The sequence below is a fragment of the Aricia agestis genome, chromosome 1 (assembly GCF_905147365.1).
Source record: "Aricia agestis chromosome 1, ilAriAges1.1, whole genome shotgun sequence".
Lineage (NCBI taxonomy): Eukaryota > Metazoa > Arthropoda > Insecta > Lepidoptera > Lycaenidae > Aricia > Aricia agestis.
The window spans coordinates 10,579,995-10,604,088 of record NC_056406.1 but is presented as its reverse complement, the minus strand read 5'-3'; the positions used below and the strand labels follow the sequence as shown (position 1 = coordinate 10,604,088).

The 24,094-nt window shown below is 35.7% G+C and overlaps 1 protein-coding gene across 1 annotated transcript in view; it reads left to right on the top strand.

The window, feature by feature from the left end:
* LOC121740154 (neural cell adhesion molecule 1-B-like) overlaps positions 1-24,094 on the top strand; it is a 367,043-nt gene that overhangs the window by 263,648 nt on the left and 79,301 nt on the right. The window contains exon 10 of the mRNA XM_042132808.1: positions 14,609-14,768. Coding sequence (XP_041988742.1) covers positions 14,609-14,768 — 160 coding nt within the window. The remainder of the gene's footprint in view (positions 1-14,608; positions 14,769-24,094) is intronic.

Genomic DNA, 24,094 nt, shown 5'->3' with positions numbered 1-24,094 from the left:
ATGCGCGAGCAATGAGACAAGTATCAGGCCTACAAAATCTCTCTATCCAGCGATCAGACCAGACCTTACACGTGTAAAGCTCTAATTTAATATCCATAACCCTTTTTGTCAAAGCGCGTTGTCGAATCGCAACGAATATAAAGGATTTACAACATCAAAGTATAATCCAAGTTCGATGCACAACAATAGCGGGACGAATAAAGTAATAGACGGCAGAGTACGGTCCGATAATCGCTTTGTGCCAGCTCGCGTTTTAATCAGCAATGTACTGGATGTTTTTATTCTGTTCAGGTCTACCCTTTCAGGGGCAATCAGTCGCGTTGTTACACGGATCGTGTTGCGCATCGCCGCTCGCGCCTATCTTTTGTTTCGTTTTGTTTGTTTTGCGTATTGTTTTCGGACTTTTGTCGCCGCCCTAATGTGGAGAGTCTGGGAGTAGGTGGAATGCTTTTTGGGAAATAAAATGTTGTGTGTTTGAAGTGATGTCCTCTAGTATTAAAATAAAGTTTATTGCTTTGCAAATAACTATCAAATTATAAAAAATATAATGTTCACAAACTTTTATGGACAGCTGTAATCCTGTAAACTGTTATAAATTATAATATTTCACGTGATAAAACGATATTTTCCTGACATCCAAATCAAATCTTTCCAACAATACTCTCTACAGTTTATCTTGAAATAATATACATTTTAAGAATTAATTAATGTTGAATAAGGATTCTATGTTACGCTCAACTCAGCACAAAAACGATCAGCTTTTCCGATTGTTCTTCAGTTCTGAGATGAGCTTCATTACAGCTTCCGCTTCAGCTAATTAATAATGGCAGAACCATATAGAATTTCAGTCTAATTCATCTAAGTACATTGTGATAACTTAGACAGCTGGATTAGTTGCGACATTACTTCTACGGATGTGATGTGAATAGTTGTCAGTCCTAACTTTTGGAATATCTTTATACGAGTTGTCGTGTGCGAGATTCGTCTCAATTAGCAACGATACTTACGATATTTGTAATAAATCTTATATTTTAGTTTATTTAGAAGTACTCATACTATATTAATATACCTATTGTTTAAATGAAATATAACGTAGACACAATATATTATTTCACCGCAAAAAGTTCAAATAATACTAAAAGGAAAGGACTCATAAAATTATACAGTAAAAAGCGTCACGTTCCAACAATTACATTATTTTTTAACATTTATACGCCGCATCAGTCTTATGGCAGTTGTTTTTCACTTTTTACGCAGAGTTTTTAGGACATGTTACAGAGACTCAAGCGAGCTAATATTGTACTGAATGAACACGACCTCACTTCTCCATGAAAGATTTGCTTTTTCGTCGCTTTGATCAGTCATTTGGCTTGTGAGATAGCTTTTGCCTTTTCCTAGAGAAATAAAATAGGGGATTTTTTTGCTTCCATTTAGGGAAGTAGTTTAAAAGTACTAACCCATAAAATTGATTAAAAATCTGTATTTTGTGATCTAGGATAGAAACGGGACTTATTATAGTTCAAAGCGTATGCTTTGAACTTGTACATCCCGCATATGCGGGTCAAACCAAAAAGAGTAAAATAATTTGGCTGTTTGAAAAAGGTGTCAAATTTCAAACCGTTGCTTCGTAATGTGATTATTAAAAAAACGGAATGGAAAAAATTTAAATTGGCGGGAATAGCGGGGGTGTTGCGTCATATCGGTGTCCCAACCGCAATCATTTTCGCGCTTTTTGTGCCTTTAAATGCGTCCATTCGCCCCGCCGCGGACACGCCTCATTGTTTTAAATGTGATTGTTTTTGAAAAACGGCCCGAGCGATACGCACGAATTAAGCCGATATTTACAGCGACGGATCTTTTTATACATCTTTTATTCATAACGTATTCATGTGTATATTCATAATGCTTTCTATTGTAATGTACTTAACTAGATCCAATTTTTGATTTATGATAAAAGATTTTCTTTATTTGATTTCTCTTTTTCATAATATTGTTAGAGATTTTATATTTAGATATAAAATAAACATAATATCTCTGTCGTCTTCTTTAATAATCCAAGATATTTCATTTCTTTGTATAAAACCGTTAATGCTTACTTGTACTCTTTTACTTGATTTTTTTAAAATTGATAACAGTACTTCATCTTTATTTTAACCTTTAGGCAATTTATAATTAGTTTCTTTTTCGTTTACAGAAGCCATTTTGTTCAACTTCAAAGATCAAAATGGCTTCCAGGGTCAGCCACCTTCGCTCCCTACGCCATAAAAAATTAAAAGGGGTATAAAATATAAAAATTTGATATTTTAATTTGGGCGTATGTACCTTTACGTTGGACTAATAGCGTGGTCAACTCACGAGGGTCGCCTAAAAGCTTTCTTGACCCGAGGTGCCTCCCTCGACACATATTTTTCGTCATTAAAGCCGACATTACTCTGTGAGCATAATAATATTATACATTTAATGGCTTGGATACATTTGTCATTCGAATGATAATGACCCTTTTAATAAAAACCTTATGAAAACAAATAAATCATCGCGTAATGATTCGCGTTATTTTCGGCGTGTTACAAATGTTTTTAAATGCCAATAATGTTTCGTCGTGTTTCAAACGACATATGCTTTATTATAACGGAGGCTTAGCGCATACAGCTAAGTATACTGGCCATTTAGCCGAAACTTTTTCGTTTTCACTTCGTTATAGAATCGCTGATCAAAATGTATGGAATTTATATAAGACGAGTCGAACGTCAACGTCATATAAACGAACGCTTATGTCAATTCCATACATTTTTATCGGCGATTCTATAACGAATAGAAGTGAAAACGTAAAGATTTTGGCTCACCCCCTGGTCTAATTTTGTCGTTATGACGTGCTCTAATCTTGTATGAAGACAATTTGTTATGGAGACTCTTTAAATTTCAGGTAAGGAGATAAGATAGTTTAAAGTTTTTATCCTAAAAACATAATATTATGGTTCCCACGCGATAACATATTTTGGCATGCAATTTCTAGTACAATAATATAATATAGAGAGACTTTTGTACACATACTAACAGTCACATTATGTACTATAAAGTTATTCACATTAGATGATAATATCGAATGGCAGTAATCAAATTATGTTAGTATCAAGTTGCTGCTACTATTAATTAATTATAGGACATATCCCGAATAATTGTAGTACAAGCACGTAATTAGTAACCAAGCACTATGCCGCGGTCCAGTGGTTTAGAGCGCGGCTCTTGACTCGGAGGTCGTGGGTTCGATTCCCGCGTTGGAAACTTGTCATTTCCAAGTTTGACTAGGACAATGCAGGCTGAACCTGATTGTCTGACAAGTAAGATGATCCATGCGTCGGATGGGCATGTAAAAAGTCGGTCCTGCGCCTGATCTCTCGCCAGTCGTATCGGTCGTCCGTCCCACTGGGCTTCGGGAGTAAAGGAAAAGAGAGTGCTCTTGTGTACTGCGCACACTCTTTGACACTATAAAATTACTCCTGCGTAACTAGCCTGGTTTCAAGGAAACTGGCCACCGTCACCGAAACCGGTGTGGGAGTTATTATTACTATGCCCCTGCCGACTAGTCAGTACACCGCGTCATGGGTTCATATTATGTGACTTGGCATTTGAAAATAATTTATTGAAAGCAATGATTCTGAAGAATTTTAATAACCCCAAATAGTAGAGAAAATAAAATATTAGGACTTTGCATTAAGGGTGAGCTCAAACAAACTGGCATGGCGATTGACGATGCATATGATAGAAATACTAATAATAATTCAAATTTAGTATTTCTTTTATGCGTCGCCAAGTATGAAGTAAATCCTTGCTTTGTTTCTTTTCGTTTGAAAGATTATAATTTATATTATCCTAACATTACTAGCTGACCTAGTAATTTTTCATACCCCTCAATATTATAGGACATAGACGTGGTCTAAGCACAAAGAGTTACACCAAAATCTACCCAGCGGTTTCAGAAAAGTAAGGCTGTAAATAACACGACACTAGAATTTTCTGCATTAGAGATTTTTCTATCACAAAAACTAGTATATCTATTCACAAGTATTGACGTTTTTTAGTTTGCATGGAAATCCATGTGACCAGCCAAACATCACGATCGCTTTGTAAATAAAAGGCGAACGCAGGTGTCGTTAGATTCATGTGTTTTGACCGGTAACAGTATTGGCAAATATACAAATAAAAAATTCTCTTGGAACAGTTTTTCGCTAAGTTTTCTATTTGTTAGACTGGCCCGCAAACGAGACTAGCATTGCAGATTATTGCATCAGGTAGTTATTTCGACCTCTGTGGCTCAATGTGAGCGCGTTGGTAGCTCAAGCCGGGGTCGCGGGTTCTAATCCCACCGACGGAACAAAAAGTTATCAAAGTTAGTGGGTTATGAATGTGTATTAAATATGTGTATCATATAATAAAAACCTTAATTATATGTATAGTATAAAAGTATTAAATATATTTCCGTTGTCTGGTACCTGTAACACAAGTCCTTCAGGTACTTACCACGGAGCCAGACTGACGTGGTGTGAAGCGTCCATAGATATTATTATTATATTATTGATGCTTGAGAAAAAGTATCTACATAATATTTAAGTTGTTATTATGTACTAGTTTATGCCCGCAACTCTGTTACTCAATAATTCGTTTGTCGCGCGGGAACGCTACCTTTAACGGGATAAAAAGTACACAATGTCCTTTAAAGTATAACCATACGAAGTTTTATCAAAATCGGTTCAGTGGTTCAAATTGAAGAGGTTGACAGACAGATGCACTTTCGCATTTCTAATACATATAGTATGGAAAGTAAGTAAAGAAAATAATATTAGAAGACCCTTCACAGTCTAGCAGTAACGATAAGTGAATACATCGCAGTCTGGTAGTATATACAGGATGTAACAAAAATAAGTGATAGTACGTCTTCCACATTTGTATCATTTGCGCGATCAGATCTCCGATCAGATCTCCGTCGCGTATCATCGAAGCGTATCAAAATGATACGCGTATCATGATACACCCCGATCGCTATTAACCGCGTATATGATACGTGTCGTATCAAATACGCGCATGATCGGCAGCATGATCTAATAGGCGTCCACACTATGATACGCATACTTGATACGGCGCGATGATCGCGACGGAGATCTGATCGCGCAAATGATACAAATGTGGAAGCACCTTAAGGGCATGTTCATATGACTACGCGCACAATCCGCGTACACGCAGCAACCGTCTTTTCACCGCGTAGACGCAGCTGCCGCGCAGCCACCGCGCAGCCACCACGCAGCGTCCACTCGGTTGCTAGGGTATCCATAAATTCAACTATTTCTGTACTCAATCTTCATAATTTTGCAGTCGGTGCCAGTTCCAAAAGTTTCAAATGTAACCTATTTTGTCAGAGAACCATAAAGTTAATATACCTAGCGGAATAGAGCAACAATCTTGAGCTGTTAAATGAAACCGAAATAGGTTTATCTGTGTGTAAAAATATGTGTACGTATACACTTACACAAGCATGATTGAACATCATATCAAAAGAAATTTACCTTGTTTATTTTTTTTTTGCATCTGGTATTGTCTCAAAACCTTCTATTAATATAGTACATATTTCATGCCACGCTTGTAAAGTTTTACGTTTGTCCCACAGGACATCCCTTTCTTCTATTAACGAAATTAATAACTCTGACGACATCGCACAAAGGCAACGGGCATCAGTCGCGCAGTCTCAAAGGGAAATGAGTAATGACAGACACACTAGCCGCGCGGGCGGTGATCGTAGACTGATCTGTCGCTGCGCGTTGGCTGTGCGGTGGCTGAGCGTACGCTGCGCAGTCGCTGCACGTTCGCTGCGCGTACGCGGTTTTTGTGTAAATATTTAAAAATAAGCTTTATGTAATTAGCATAGAACCTCAAACTGCTTTAACGTTTGGGAAAACACGCAACGCGCACTGAATCCGCGCGCGCAGAAAACGCGCACGTGTGAACACAGCCTAAAGGTGTGTATATTTTAATAGCGCCAGCACCCCAGCATCATGAACTTACCCATACAAAAGTTAAAAAAGTTACTTTTAACGTTGCTGCACAGCGAATTCTATACAGGAGACTCATCTACACCCTAAAGTACTATCACTTTGTTTTGTAACACCTTGTATAAACTGGGACCCAAATTCGCGGGTGTCACCCCTGCGGGTCCGACGTAATGTACGCCGGAACACGCATTTGTATGCGACTCCCGTCGGTACCAATCAATACGAATCTCATTTCAATTTTTATATTTCATTTTATTAGTGCCCCAGTTGCATACGTAAGGAGCCCAGGTCCCCGCGGGTAAATAAACTTACCTCGTGGATGCAAAATTCCTTGCGTCGTGCAGCTGCGATTGTTTAGGTTTCGTTTATATTGAATTGACTATTAATATTATGTGGTTGCTTATATTGGAAACATCTCCGTCAGATATTCTGAATTTTCCATCGTGTTTTAGTAAGGTAATATCTTTTTCTTAACTCGAAAGCTACGCACCAGACGAGGCCCCCATGAAAAGTTTTTCCCCCATACATAATGAGACGTATTTGATAATTTGACACTATATTTTCGTGCGTGAAAACCAGAGACAGTTAAAACGCACAAATACGTAGTTTAAAAGTAACCTAACATCCAAAATAACATTGTCAAAAATGGTAAAATACTTTAGTATAATATATATATATTTTAAACCTACTTATATACGAATATATACAATAATTACCCCATCCTAATGCGTTGAATGTGGGGTAATAAAGCATAACAAATGTATGACACAATATTATGAATTATTTGTGCTAAATTGAACCTTAATTTTACCGATGTAAAGTATATTTTAATAACATTTGAAACAAATATGCGCACAGGTAGATATTATAATGGATTCTGCGAGTAATAAAACCCGAAGCTATGAGTAATTTCTTGTTCATTTACCGTTCACAAGAGATACCAAACTATGTAAGTATCTATACTTATTAATATTGTTACGTGCTAGGGTTCACTGTCGTTCTAGAGGCTCCTGTGTCTAGAGTCATTTTGCAATCCGTCCTGTTAATAGTCCCCTGAATCACAAGACTGTTCCCGCTGCATGCTTGAGAGATAACAGTTATCGGGGCTTCCTCCGCGTCAGCCAGTACTCGCCCTTTGGTCCTGGCTTTTATTCGTTTCCCTGATCCCGGACAGGGGATGAAGCTCCTTGCTTCTTCAGCTTCTCTCCAAATCCTCGAACCCTAGCACGTAACAATATTATAAAGCGGAAGAGTTTGCTTGTTTGTTTGTTTGAACGCTCTAATTTCAGGAACTACTGGTCTAATTTGAAAAATTAGACCAGTAGTTCCTGCGAAAAAGCGAAGCCGCGTGGAATATCTAGTCTCACATATACGGATTAGGGCAGGATACACAGAATAAACATTATTAGTATGGGACATAAAGTAAGGATTAGTCTTTATTCGAAATTGGAACAAATAGTAACTATAGTAAAATAATCCGACTAGGTCTGGGTTGACAAACGAAGATAGATTAAGAACATTGAGCAGGCTTAGGCTTATCATAGTAATAGAAGAGTCTAAATCAGAATAAAAACGGTTACAATTTAATAGAGAGATCCCACCAAAAACATAAATGTAAGAAAAGAGAGCCAAGTTCAATACAAACATTATGCTTGTCTAAGGACTTCGCCGGAAAAAGAATGGAGATATAAATGAGTATTGAGTACCAAGTTCTATGGAAAATCGAAATATGTATATATAGGAACCAAATAACATTATGAACAAATAATAAAGTGTAACAATTATTATAGTTTAGATTCAACTTGGCCAGTTTTCATTACGTCAGTCATTTCATAAAGTAACTGAACATTTTAATTCTGATAAAAACAATATACCTCGTAACTAAGAACACTTAACAAGATACACGTAAGACACTCGTATCGCAAATATAATTACAATAATGAAAACCTTCCGAGTGTTATCTCCAAATCAATTAATCCCATTTCCACTGTTCTATAGCTAATGAACATAATTATATTTAATCAGGGGAAGCTCCCGGCACCGCTACTTATTAGCATTCCCACCGCCCTATCTCAATATTACAAGCACCTAGGTGCACGCTCTGAAATACCTGACGAATTTACTCGCTCCCCCGTTTTGTTTTAAAACTTTGTAGCACGTACGGGTTACTTGGCGCTATTTGCTTAGGATTTAAGAACGCCTTTTACCAAGAAAAACAAATCGTAAAGTTTTTAAAATTTGAGATTACTTTGTATGCTTTAGTTTAAATGTAACTTTGCTTTTTGAAAGTTTTTTTTTTAATGAGTAGGTAATCGTTTTGGCATACTGATAAAATACAATATGTCTTCTACGGTAATTATTATGTGAATTATATCAGGATACTCTATAGTTCCAGTGCCAGCTACAAAATAAAGGTTTTATCGCATTCAATAACAATAAAATGTTAATTTCAAACTATCTCAAGAGATCTTGGCATTTCTAAGAGCAGACATATTACTCGGTTTAGTAAAATAAATTCCAACAACATTACGCCAAGAAACGTTGCCCGCGGTCCTCATTGTTGCGTCCTGAACAATCTTCGGCGTAAATTGAGTCCATCAATTAAGCTCAACACCAGAATACCCAAAGTATCCACGAATGAGACGTCAAAATAATAAGACACCGCATAAATCTAGAGGTGGTGGAGATTAAAAACAATTTTAGAGCGTTCGAGGTCTAAACTTGGAGCTCCAGACAAAATGTTTTATAATCTCGTCAATTATTCAATGACGAACATTCAATGTTTAGAGCTTATTCTAGAGCAGTGGTTCTTAACCGGTGGTCTGCGGACCACTGGTGGTCCCTGGAGGCATTCCAAGTGGTCCGCGAAGCCATCCTAATAATTTGTGAGAATGCAGAAGTTAGTAAAGTGCATGCACTATGCAGTCACAAAAATCACATTAAATTAAAATCTGTACTTTTAGATTTTTGCCAAAAAAAAAGAGTGCTAATAATTAGCACTCTTTTTATAAAGTTCTTTTTATAAAGTTGTGCTTGTTTTCTTTATCAAACAACCTTTAGTTTAGACTTTAGGTATACCAACTGGGTGGTTAAACAAACATTTGGTAAAATGGTCCCTCATGACTAAAAGGTTAGGAACCACTGCTCTAGAGCCATTCGGTAAGTATATAAATTTGTATGATTTGTCCTCATATTTTATTTTGCTTATCTTCTTCTCTCTCTTGCGTTCTAGATAGTATATTAGTCAAGGTATTCATATTTTGTATAAAGCTTCCAATAAACGCCTCCGTGGTCTAGTGGTTAGAGCGTCGCTCTCGACTCCGGAGGTCGTGGGTTCGAATCCCGCGTTGGAAACATGTTATTTCCAAGTTTGGTTAGGACAATGCAGGCTGATCACCTGATTGTCTGACAAGTAAGATGATCCATGCGTCGGATGGGCATGTAAAAAAGTCGGTCCTGCGCCTGATCTCTCGCCAGTCGTGTCAGTCTTCCGTCCCACTGGGTTATGAGAGTAAAAGGAATAGAGAGTGCTCTTGTGTACTGCGCACACACTTGGGCACTATAAAATTACTCCTGCGTACCTGGCCTGGTTTCAATGAAACCGGCCACCGTCACTGAAACCGGTGTGGGGAGTATTATTATTATTATTATTAAAGCTTCCAATTACATTATTCTACAGAATTTTATCTCAATGCAATACCAACAAATCATTGTTCACGAATTTCCCAAAATCTACTCCCAAATCCGATCACCAAAATCCAAATTTGACGTCCGACTTAGACAAAGTTGTCGATCTGAACTCGTAATGTCTTTAAGCCCTCATCCATCGGAATTATTCTAGAAGTTCGCCCGCATACCGGCTACAGTCGTGATTGGAAATAAATTATACGACTCTCAACATCCCCTCGGCGTTAATTAATCTGACTCGATTAGAACCGCCGGCTCGACCGAGCTGCACTCCACCGGAGACGTGCGATCCGCGCAGAATAAATTGGCCAAATTCATTACCAATAATAGGAAACATAGAAGCTGCAGCGAGCACAACAGAGTGGTTATACTACATTAACTCTGAACCTCAATACGCATTCTATTTATACTGTAACTTTATTTTGATTTCATCATACAAGTTTTGAAATCAGAAACTAATAAACTGACTTTTCGAGTTTCGAAATCAAGTATCGCCAATTAGATTACGAGGATACTTTGCTATTTAAAAGACGTTTTTAACATTTAATTAGCAGAATCGGCCTTATGTTTTCCAAACAGTACAATTTCTAACACTTCTTAATTACACTTACATGATAAATGAAAGTTCCTATAATATGTTAATACAATTAAATATATATATTCGAATTAAATCCCGCTGCATCGGGAGGCGTTTCACGTCGTGTCCCGCGTCAGTCGCGTCACTCGCTTCTATTTTTCATCACGTTTAATTCTCCCGTGACACCCGACCCGAACCCAAGGTTCGGTGATTAAACGTATCTCCGACGTATTCCACTCGCTGCACGTAAATGTTATTATGTCACACTGACACTTATCAGTCGAGAAGTTTTAATGCTGCCTTCCGAACGAATTTATTTTTAGAACGCTTTCTTTTCAAAGCGTTTCTATTTAAGCTTCTAACGAGTAGCGGCTTGTCTTATAGCCCATTTAGATTCGCGTACGAGTCGCGAGGCGAGGGGAGAGGTGCGAGTGTGAACAGACGCTCGTGGCTCGCCTCGTCCCTCGTCTTGTCCCTCGCGGCGCTCGCGTCCGGAGCGGTTTTTGGGGCACGAGTCAAAGGACCTCGCGTCGCACGTGAGTGGGTGTTTACATTCGCCCTCTCGCTACATTCTGCTTCTACATCGTGCCGCGCAGGTTGTGTTTAGTTTTAAATACGCAAAAACAAAAATGCATCGTATTATAATAATAATAATATCTATGGACGCATCACACCACGTCAGTCTGGCCCCGTGCTAAATACCTGAAGGACTTGTATTACGGGTACCAGACAACGGAAATATATTTAATACTTTTATACTATACATATATTTAAGATTTTTATTATATGATACACATAATATTTAATACACAACCATGACCCAGGAACTTTGAAAACTTTTTGTTCCGTCGGCGGGATTCGAACCCGCGACCCCCGGCTTGAGCTACCGACAGCCCGCCCACTGAGCCACAGAGGTCGTCAAATAATGGATTGGTTGCAAGTCGAAACATTTAAGTTCATAGAACTATTTCAAAAAGAACGATTTGGGACCCTAAACATAAATGCCACAAGAACAGCCAAAAAGTTAGCTTCCTTTTATTTAAATTAGTGGCGTAGCAGTATAAGCCCAGTACGCACAAACTTATTGCTGCTAAAACTTAGACGTCCTTCATTGTTGCTAGCTCAAAGACGACTGAACTCGGCCCGCGAGTGTAAACAGGCAACTTATTAATCATCGATCAACACGAGCCTCGCACGAGGGACGAGGCGAGCCACGAGGCGAGGGACGAAGCGCGAGTGTAAAAGCCGTATTACAGGTTAGAGCCAGTCCACACGGCGCGTTGCGTCAGCGTTGCGTCGACGCAGCACTGCCGTTTGACGCATAGTCAAACACGGGCGCTGCGTCATCGCAGCGTTAATACGAAGCAGTCAACGTCAACACCCCCACCCGCTTCGTCTTCGTCATATTGTGTGCGTTGCGAACACCTTGAACACCTTGGTTACATTGTATGTACAACAACGCAACGGCAGGGCTGTATCTAACTAACTCTGACGCAACGCGCCGCGTGGACTTGCTCTTACGTATTTAACTAATTGACTGTTTCAAAGAATTTAATCTATTAGCAATCAGGAAATTTTAGAATGTCGAAAATATTTCATAATGCGCAATATAATTTTACTGAAAAAAAATCCAAAAATAGATAGCACAAAAACGTTGTTATCAAGGTGGAAAATTGCTTTTATTCACAGTAATGGCGGTTCCGATGAGGGAGACAGTCGGATCGTTCACCAAATTATGCCTCAATGAAGCTCGTCTTCTAGTAATGGACGTTCTGATTCAATTGCCGACACTACTTTCACACCGGATTGATTTTGTGATCAAGAATCGTATCTGATTCCTCCGGTGCCTTGAACGTTTCATTTTTTGTGAGCTCTCTTATTAAAATACCGGACTTTCGAGTCATGAGCGTCTAGGGTGACGTTGTAATGAAATTCTCTTCTAGTATAAAATAAAGTGCACTTTTAACATGCCTTTATTAGTTCGACATTTATTTTAACTATAAGTACAGTAGACAAATTTAAAGAAACAAGTTTAATTTACTTCTTGTAACTGTCATTATAAATTTTATACTTTAACTTAGTTTTATTTTGCACTATAACTAAAATTAAACTTTAAATTTAGTTTATTATTATTTTTAGCAATATTCCGCGAAATATTGCTAAAAATAACAAACTAAATTTAAACTATAGATTTCCGCAAAGTAACGCCTGATTCCATTAAGTATTTAAAATTATACTTTTCATAATATTATCAAAAACAAGATGATAAATTAGTTCAACAAAAGCACTATCATGTAAAACTTATCATACTTTACAAATGAGGTATATCCTCCAAATATAGATAAGATTCAGTCATACGTATAGGTCACAGGCGTATATTCAGGGCCCTTATCTATATTTTTGAGAGCGCCCTGTCGCCGGTACATCGGGAAATTTCATTAGCGCTAATGAAGTCGGAACCGGGGGAGACCCGGGTCCATTGTTTAGTTCTAATTAACTGTGACATTTGCGAATAAATTGTACAATTATTTTAAATTTTATTCACTGCGGCAAAAGCAGAGGGTACTCCGAAAGCATATTTTTAAAGGGGTCTTAAGTGTGCATTATTTTAATGTAACTTTTATGTCAATTGTCAACGCTTTAAAATGTTATTGCAACGACTTGTATAAAACAGAAGGGGTTACATACTTATGTTTCAATTTATTCCCGTTAAATATAAAAAAATGCCTAAAAAATCAGTAAACAGTTAAAAATAATAATATGTTAGCTACAAAATTTTTGGCAAAATATTAATAATTATTGTTGGTCTGATTCTCATAGCTACAAACTTTGATGTGAAATTGAGTATTTTACTAAGCATATAGAATAAATTACGATGCCAAAACTACTTCTATGCAAGGGAAATGGAAAATTAATTTCGATTTAGTCTCATGTTACTCACATCCAAGCATATTAGGTACCTCTTGCTATATGAAACTCAATATGAAATCCAGGAAATATTTTCAATAACTAGGTATCCTGGACTCACCGCAATGGAAATATGAAAGACAGTTTCATCCCGTGAGTCGCTACGTTCCCACAGGATATTAATATTGTTACAGGAAATTATGAATTCTTATATTTTTAACTCTGAGAATTTCATTTTATCTAGAAATGTTTTGACAAACGTTTAACGTACCGATAAAATAAATTCAGAAATGAAAAAAGCACTTTACTTGTTTACGTATTTTAGTATTTGCACATAATTGTCAGGGTTCCGTACCCGAAGGGTAAAAACGGGATCCTATTACGGAGACTTCTGTCTGTCTGTCTGGGCGTCTACAGGCTGTATCTCGAGATGCGCTACAGCTAGACTTCTAAAATTTTCACAAATTGTGTATTTCTATTGCCGCTATAACAATGAATACTAAATGCAAAATAAAATTAGTTAATATTTAAGGGGGCTCCCATACAACAAACGTGCTTTTTTGCTTGTAATTTAATGATAAAATTAATATAAAATAAATTTATATAATTCATTTGTTTAGCCTCCGTACGAAACCCTTTATGCGCGAGTCTGACTCGCACTTGGCTGATTTTTATAACATTATCTAAGAACGAATTGCTCAACACATGACATTTTAACAAATTCATAAAATATTTTTTTATGATGTAATTAACGAAATTTTACGGTAGAACAAGAAAATATTACAAAATAAAACCTTCCCAGTTGCTACTAGCTTGAAGAAGGACGTCGAAAGTCACGTCCGAACAAAGCTGCGGATTTTCGTTAAATTTTGTCAAATCACCAAAAAAATTATAATAGCTACCCAAAATTAGGGACTTCCTCCGGCCGGATTCATCTAAATATCGCGCCTCACTTATCTACTCTAATAATTAGAAATGCTTTTGTTAGAAACAAGAAATAATCAGTCCTTCAACTCGCTTTGTCCGGGGCGCGGCTTTGTCCACGTTAATGGGGGTTGCTTTTGTGTTAATAATCATATTGTCCTGGTTGGCAACTTCACTACCTACGGTTTAAAGTGACTCTTGTTTTTATATTGTTTCACATTTTTATCAGACACTCGTGAGAAGTAACACACAATAAGAATGTTATTTCAACAGACTGAGGCATTAATGTTAACAATACGCCATGTTTTGATACAGAGAATAGAAATGAAAAATATTGGGCTGGTTTTATCGCTAAGCGCCAAACGCTGCCGAAACGCTTAGCGATAAAACCAGCCATAGGTAGATAGCTCTCCCACAATCAGCACTTGTGCTTAAGCCTGTCGAATATCTGCAAACCAAATTGTTTTTTCAGGATCGGCCGTTAGCGCACAACGCGTCAGCCCGCGTGTTCCACAGCAACCAGAGTCTGGTGCTGCAGAAGGTGACGCGGCACAGCAGCGGCCGATACGCCTGCTCCGCGCTCAACGCCGAGGGCGAGACCGTCTCCAACGAGCTGCACTTCAGGGTCAAATGTACGTGGTTTCACATTATATTAACGACAAGATGACGCCCGCAACTTTGTTGCGCCAAAATTCGTTTATCGTGCGGGAACCGTTCATTTTTTCGGTATATAAAGTATCCTATGTCCTTTCCCGAAACTTGAAGTATCTCCATTATCCATACCAAACAGCAATATAGGTTTATTAGTTTGGGCGTTAAGAGGTAATAATAATTATATAATTTTAGTTTGAAATATTAATATTATAATATTAGTATGGAAGTATGGATGGATAGCGTTGAGTTCCTAAAAAGGTAAGCACACATGACGGGGCGCAGTGAGGCAGGCAACATTTAACCGGCATGTCACCGAGTGTACCATGGGTCAATGTTTATTGTGCATAGAAAATACGACCAGCCACACTGTGTCTCGTCATAATATTATGCACTTACCTTAAGTCTATTCGTATAGGCTTCTCATCACATTTTGAAGACCTTACGACTGATGAAATAATATTTATTGATTTCTTTTGTTTACTTTATAATATTTGAGATCAAAATACGAACTTATTAGTGCCACGATTTTCGTAGCACCGTCGTAGCGCGTAGCACTTAATATAGAATACGATCTGAACGCAATTATACTCGTAAGCAACTCTAAATAACTTATACTAGAGATCGCCCAATGGTCGAAATTCGACCTTAATTTCAACGACATTAGGAGAACTACTTATATTTTGTGAAAAAATATTGACTTTATCATATTTTTTTCAACTCATGTCTCTGCTGAGCTGATCTCAGACTGGCCGTGTAAGCATTGTCTAATAGTATCTAAGATTCAATATAAAAAATAAAACTATAATCCATTTTCAATTTGTTCACCTTGTTGTCAACAGACTTCAACCATAAATAAAAGAGTATAATTCGTATGTATGTAGGCTTGTCATTCAAAAATCTGTCATTTTTGTAGTGTGTGTGTTGTAGTGTGTGTAACGTTTTATTTATTAAAAAAATGTATGATAAAAGCATAATTTCAAAATAATATTAGCTCGATGCACTCCTTCACCATATAAACTATAACTGTGCAAAATTTCATTCACCTACGTTTCCCCATTTTTCGTCAATAATATGCTGGGTAATGCACATGGGGAAGCATCAGGTGAAAAATGCGTGTCGTACATAAAATCCCTGTCGGCATCCGGGGAGACGACTGGTCTCATGAATATGATCAAAGCCGGGATCCCAGGTGCGAGTCAAGAATTAGGCCAAGGAAGTATTTTGTTGCGGACGAACCCCGATTAATAATGAAACAGCCGCAATGCGGGGTCACGCTGATGTGAGACTTCAGCCATATTCCCAATTGCCACTATACATGATTGTGCCTGAAACATGGCTGCAATTTATTTAAATTTAGAACTAACGTGTCACAACTACGGAATGTTTTATTTGAATAGGACCGTGTGATAACTGCCGAATGTTTAATGCGTCCGGAAAAGTCGCTTGTATTTTTAATATTTTAGGTGATGGTGAATTTACTGCTGCTACGTTATCATACTACATGTTATTTTTGTAACCGTACATTTATAAACATGTACTCGTTGTATTTATTACTTTATTTTTAAAAATATGTAAATAATATCTATGGACGCTTCACCACGTCAGTCTGGCCCCGTGGTAAGTACCTGAAGGACTTGTGTTACGGGTACCAGACAATGGAAATATATTTGATACTTTTATCCTATACATATTATATTTAATATTTTTATTATATCATACACATATTTGGTATAGGCATTTGCCCAGCAGTGGGACACTATAGGCTAATAATAATAGTAACAATACACATATTTAATACACATCCTGGATGACCCAGGAACTTTGAGAACTTTTTGTTCCGTCGGCGGGATTCGAACCCGCGACCCCCGGCTTGAGCTACCAACAGCCCACCAAGTGAGCCGCAGAGGTCGTCAAATGACTTAATAGGTTTAATTTGATACAGTTAAATACTTATTAGTCATGGTAAAATTAATATATTTTAATATCATGCGAAAATCTTTAATGACATTAAAATTTAAAGGTATCTGAGTTTACAGGATAATATTTAATCCTAAAATCCATTGTAGCACACTCTTATTGTTAGCTGAGATTAATGTAAATGACATCTATTTTGGGTTTGTCAGATGTAACCAAATTACTCAGAATTACTTCCTAATTAATCTCCCGGTGGAAACGTTTCCTCTGCCCAAACGGCACCCTATTGTAAAATAATCTTTGATTCCGAAATAATGCTAATACAAAATTACGTTTCTTGAGACCTTTGAAATAATCCGCTAATTAATATAAATTTGATTGTACGGAATTCAACAAAAGATAATGAAGTGGGTGTGATAGAGGAAATTTAATGCTCGCTTAATGATGGTGTTTATTCGAGTTTATATAAAAGATTGAATCGAATGTTGAGTGAGTTTTGATGTTGAGGAAAAAGATAATAATTTCCTCTCCTATTTATTTGGCATGATAGGAACGGGTACAGAATAGGTTAGCACCTCACAGACAATGTAATGAATCTACAGTATTTGAAACGTAGACGACTATCACGATCTCAATCAATCATCAATCAATCAATCAATCATTTATTTGCATTAAAAGTGGTACATTAGATGTTCACATAAGTTCATTGGTCAGGTCTTACACTTTTAACTATGAAGATAGCATGCAAATATTTTAAAAGTCATAGAATCTAACAACATTTAACTAATAATACAAGGCAGTCTGTGTGAAAATATTCAGAAAAAACAATAAAAATCATTCCATAAAATTATTAAAATAACAGTTAGTAATAACTGCATAACATTTTTAGAATACAGTAGGACAGTTACAATTATACAATTACAATAAATACAGCAATGTCAAGAATAATAAATTTAGTTTAAGTTACAAGATTAATATGTCAATGTCAATCATTAAAATACAATAATATAATATAATTAGTTAAAAGTTTAATATTATAAAATTATGTCAAAATGATTATAAGATTCATTCAGCCTTACTATTAAATAACTCTTTGACTGAGTAGAAGTTTTTACTTAACAACCATTTTATGATTTCCCTTTTAAATTTGTTGTATGGCAAACATTTAAGGGTCGATGGAATCGCATTGTATGTTTTTATGCACATGGCATAAAATTGTTTTTGGTATAAGGTTGTTTTGGGAACCACATCTAACACTAGTCGGTCGGGATTTCTTGTATTGCGGGGATAAATGTCACGAGCTTCTTTAAAACTATGATAGTTTAACTTAGTATAATTTACTAATTCATAGATGTACAAACTCGGTAAAGTTAACAGTTTTAATTTTTTAAATAGCGGTTTACACGAATCATATGGTGGCTTACCACATATAGCTCTAATACATTTTTTTTGAGCGATGAAGGCTTTGTCTATGTCCGTAGAATTACCCCAAAGCGATAAGCCGTACCGCAAAACTGAAGCGACATAGCCGTGATAGGCCGCCAGGACCGTTTGTAGAGTCGCTACTTGTCTGAGCCTATTTAGAACGAAAACGAACCTATTTAATCTGGCACATACATATTCGATATGAGCCTTCCAATTCAAATTTTCATCAATATGTAAACCGAGAAATTTGGTTTGTGTTGTTCTTTTGATATTTTCATTATCGAATAGTGAGGAGCTAACTGACTTGGTTCTGCCACTTTTAAATTCAATATAGTTGGTTTTTGTCAAATTAAGATTTAAATTATTATTATTCATCCAATCAATTACCTTTTTGATTAATTTATTTATTTCAGTTTTAATATCTCTACAATTGTTCATGAGAATAGATATGTCATCCGCAAAAAGTGTACATATAAATTTCGTTATTTCTGGAAAATCATTTATATAGAGTAGAAATAAAAGTGGTCCTAGGACGCTTCCCTGAGGAACACCTACTCTATTAATTTTAAGTTTTGATTTTTTGGACGTTAAAAACTTTTTGTCACGAATGTACTTAATTTCTGTGTATTGTTTTCGGTCAGATAAGTACGACTCAAGCCAACTCAAGGCAGGACCTCTGATGCCTAAATTATTCAATTTCCTTATTAACAACGTATGTGACACGAAGTCAAAAGCCCTAGACATGTCAAAGAAGATGCAGATAGCTGATTTATTGTTATTAATATTAATAAGTATATTGCGTATCAATGTGGATGCTGCTGAGACAGTACTTTTATTTTTTTGAAAGCCAAACTGTTCTTCTTTTATGATTTTATGTTTATTTAAAAAGGATGTAAGCCGCTTGTGCATTAACTTTTCAAAAATTTTTGACAGTATAGGTATAAGTGTTATTGGTCTATAGTTTTCTAATTTACATTTATCGCCTTTCTTAAATAAAGGTTTTATTATCGAAGTCTTAAATCGATCTGGGAATCTTCCTGTTTCAAATGAAAGATTCACCAAGTAGGTTATTATGGGCGTAATTTCACGTTTGCAATACTTTATTACCTTTGTAGACAGTCCGTCGTATCCTTCGGATTTTGTATTTTTTAGGCTATTAATGGCGTCATAAATTTCTTTATCGCTGCAAGGAGTCAGAAAAATAGAATTTGGAATAAACGTAGTATTAGTATTGGGTAAATTGTCAATTTCTCTTTTATTATTAGTTAAATTTATAAAATAATCATTGAATTCGTTAGCTATGTCAAAGGGGCTAGTTATTATGTCATTATTTTTATTTTTTATTCTTTTTATCAGGTCAATATTACATTTGTCAGTAGTTTGTCTATTAATAATATTCCATGACGCTCTACACTTGTTTTTAGATGTTGTTAAAAAGTTGTCATTAGAAATTCTTTGTGACTGTAACATACTTTTACGTAACAATTTAGAGTATGTCTGGTATCTAAGTTTAGTCACATTGTTTTTGTTTCTGTAATATGCGAAGCGGAGCTTTCTTTTAGTTTTACAACTTACTTTTATACCTTTTGTTATCCAGACAGGTGTTTTGTATTCAATCGATTTTTTTATTATTTTTTGGGGAAAACACAAATTATATAGTAGAGTAAAGTCGTCATAAAAAGAGTCCAACGCTTTATTTATATCTTTCGTCTCAAGTACACAACGGAAAGACAGACAGCTTAGGTAGCGTCGAAACTTTTCCATGTTTTCTTTACAGTAGTCTTTTGTATAAATAAAGTAAGTCGAAGGTAGAGTATTTTTACGCATAACTGGTATATCTAATATTTGAGCCATGTTATGGTCAGAAAGATGAAGTTCAGACAAGGAGCCTGAAGCATTTTTTATGTTGCTAATAATATGGTCGATACATGATTGCTGTCTGGTCGGTTCTGTAATATGAAAAATAAGGTTGTAGTTTTCTATTAAGGATTTAAGGTTATTCGTTGCATTAGAAACTTTTAATATATTAATATTTAGATCGCCTGCAATAATTAGTTTCTTTTTATTATTTTTTGTGAGGTTAAAAAGCATGACGTCCAATTTATGCAGAAAAATAATAACGTCGGAGCCGGGGGTTCTGTAAAGGCCTATTATAATAGTATTGCACGTTGGAATTTCTATCCCGCAACATTCAAAAACTCTATCTTCCGCATAATTATTTCTTATGGAAGGCAGGTCCCTGTAGCACATACCGTTTTTTAAAATCAGACAGACTCCACCTCTATTCTTATTGTTACTTCTGCAGAAGCTAGAAACTACGCGATAGCCTGCTAGTTTAACATTTTGTATGCTTGTATAGTTTAAAAACGTCTCTGTGAAGCAGAGTACATCTGGTTGGGTTAATAGTTCGGAAAACGTAACATCTATTAGGTCTAATTTTGAGAGAAGCCCAGAAATATTTTGGTGTAAAACTTTAATGGATGAATGTGCTTTATTTAGGTTACTACTATTTACGAGATCACAAGACGAGGTATTGTTTTGATCGCCAATATTTAATAGGTTTACTGGCATATCAGTAGGGCTGAAAAAACTTTTCCACTTTATTAATAACGGGAAAATAATATGGGATAGTTCCTTTAATTAGCTTATTTGGTATAGTAATCAATGTGTCCCTTTTATTTTGCCTATTTAGTGTATTTTTATATAATGAATATTTTTTCCAATCATAAATGTTTACATTCTTGTATTTTTGATGTTTACATATTTTTACATATTTTAAGTTATAATCTAATTGGTCTATTGCAAAATTAATACCTTGGCAACAATATTTAATAAAAAAATTATAATTCGAATTCCCTTCTAACATTTTCTTATAAATATCAAGAAATTTACTCTTAGGGAAGTGGATACAAACGTTTTTTATCATGTTGTTTAGCTTTACTACATTTAGTTGTTTATTGTCTATAATACTTAGAATAAATGAGGGACAAATTAGACCTTTAAGAGCTGAGCCAAGCTCTATCATGACTTCCAGTGGATTCCTGTCGTGTTCACCAATCGATAGTATGACTCTATCCTCTTCCGTGAGAGTAAACTGTGCGATTGTCTTTAAAATTTCTTGTGATGTAGCTCCAGGCTTGATAAACGAAATTATTTTATATTTTTGGCATTTGCTGCTTATCCTTGATTTTATTAAGTTAAGTGCTAGGTTTTTGCATTGTTCGCCTCCAATGATGTAAATATGTTTAATAGTCTGTTCATTAAAATTGCAAAATCCATTTTCGGACGTATTTTCCGACCGAATATCTTGTTCTGTAGAGCTTAGTCTCGTGATGTGTTGGTTACTAGAATTTATAGAATCAGCGTCATTTTTTAAAATAGAGCTGCTATTCTGCATAATCTGCGATGAGCTAATAATCTTCTCGGGTTTAGAAACAGTGGAGTCTTGAGCGATTCCATGCTGCTTATGAATGGAGGGGTCGAACGCATTTTCCGTGTTTTGGAAGAATGAGCTTTCTGTGTCAGCGGTTATATTCCTATGGTTATCTTGTATGGATCTTCTACTTTTTTTCCGAGTTGAGAGAATTTTATTTTTCTGTGTGGTACGTGGACTGGAGCATAATTCTTTTAAAGCGCTAATTTGTTGATTTTGCCGTGCTATTATGCGATTAAGGTCGTTTTTCTCTAATATAATATTTTCTAATTCAGCTCGTGTACTTTCTAATTGGATTTTTAAATCACTTATTTCACTTTTTAGTTCATCTATTAATCCATTGTATAGTCCGGTTGAGAGATCAAGGCTTTTCACATGCATTTCATCCTCGGATGTGTTAAGAGATGATAGACTGTTATCTGAGTTCATAGATTTAGACTGGTAGTTAAGTTTTTTCCTAAATGTAATATTTTCGCTCGACATTTTCAGGTTTTAATGTGTCTTAAAATTGTTATTTAAAGTTCTTATATTTCTTCTATAGTAATTCAACGCCCTCTATGTGTAATTTCAGTACTTAAATGTATATAGTTTACGCCCTGGATAACAGATGTCGCTGTTAGTTTGATTTTGTCTTAAAGTGCAATGCCAGAAGACTAATTCTGTTGTACATATATTTTAGTATAATAATAATTGCTATCATGCATTTTTTGTCATTTGGTAGAGTATATAAAGTCGACCAAATATAAAAAAGAAGTAAAATATGATCATGGACTTAAGTAGCGAACCCAGGTCGAGTCGAATTATCATCCACTGCAGAGTCTGCAGATCAAATTTTCGGTACTCGGTAGTCGGTTGTAATATTATTTTGAATTTGTTTAGCGCTTACCATCACTTTTACAATATTTTTTTCCTTTGTTCTTTGTTGATTAAATATTGTTTTAGTTTTTTCACATCAGCTTCATTTCACTGTCACTTTATTTAGTTTTTAATAAATTATTCGTGCTGTCGATCGATTTGTAGAGTTCAAATAACTTAACTATACTGAAACTTCACTTGTTAGCTAGAGTCACTTTTAGTTTTTGTACTCGTATATTTAGTCACTTTGGCACGAGATAACACTTGCACAACATATTTGTCTGTTTTAAAACTGGTCTAGTCACTTTTCAGGGATAATGAATAGGTTTACGATTTTTAAAAGGCAAAAATACTCTGATAGTAGTAGATTAGTTTGTGATATCCATTCGTTTCGCTCGGCTAATAAAAAAGTCTGTCTGTCAACATCGCGTGCCGCCCTCCCAATAGCTGTTTAATACTCTTCATATCCGATACAGCTCGCGTGTCACCGCTCACTTACGCCAGATTGCCCAATATTCGACAGAAAAACGTATCGCACATGAAAATCGAACATGCCACTAACGACTCTATTCCGATGCTGCTTAATACTGTATTAGCGTGCTCGTATTTCAATGGGTAGTTGGAGTATTCTCAGTAAATCTATGTTCGTAATATAGGGTATCGTTTATTAAGAGCGGGCCTGAATGCCGAATTTTCATAGTACCAGCTACTGATATTACAAACCTGTAAGCTGCTTCGGCAAAGCATGCTTGCTCATAAGCAGAATTGTTTATTTTAACTTATCATGACAGCCGCATACACAAAACGTATTAAATTGTAATGTACATAATATTAAGAAAGAACATTGTAGAATTTGTAGATAATCCCTTAGTGGATCACATTATTAGGTACCATACAAACGATCAATCGCTAAAATCGTATCTGAAAATATTTCTACTATTTTAAGTCACATCATTTGTTTCAGTGCAATTAATTATTGTTTGTCTCATCTTTATTTGCGTAGGCTTAGCTAATAACGAGATAAATTATTTAAATTATTTAATTTCAACTTATTCAATCTTCTTCGTAACCTCTGCTAATGACATGAAGTTTAATTAACTTTTCGTTATTTTTCGTTTCTTTCGTTATTATTTTTTATTAACCGTGTTTCCGCAATAAATTAAAGTCTTTAATATCTAAGCATTTATTGTAATATTAGCGTGAACTGTTTTATGATTTAAGTTTCGAATTTCGTTGAATCGAGTCGGTCTGACTGGCGGACTGAGTCGCAGGAGTGATCGCGACACTGTCTTTTCTCGAAGCAGATCGTTAGCCGCAAATTGCAAGTTTCCATTCACATAATAATATTAATTATTGGTCTATTAGTTATTCAATGAACCGAAATTTTATGAGGTGATTTTCTGAATAATACTTTGCTTACTTTAAAATTCATTGCTTAATTGTTACTTACTGACTGTTATAAATTATAATCAATTATTATTAACTGTTAAAATTAGGTGCTTATAATTTAAGTTATAATTGTGGTTTAATTAATAATAATATTATTATAACACTTTGCTTATTATCATAATACTCAAAATTTGCAATATTTATGTTGTTTAATTATTTTGTACTAGATCACGCCCGCAACTCCGTTTCGCCAAAACTCGTTTATGACGCGGGAACCGTACATTTTTT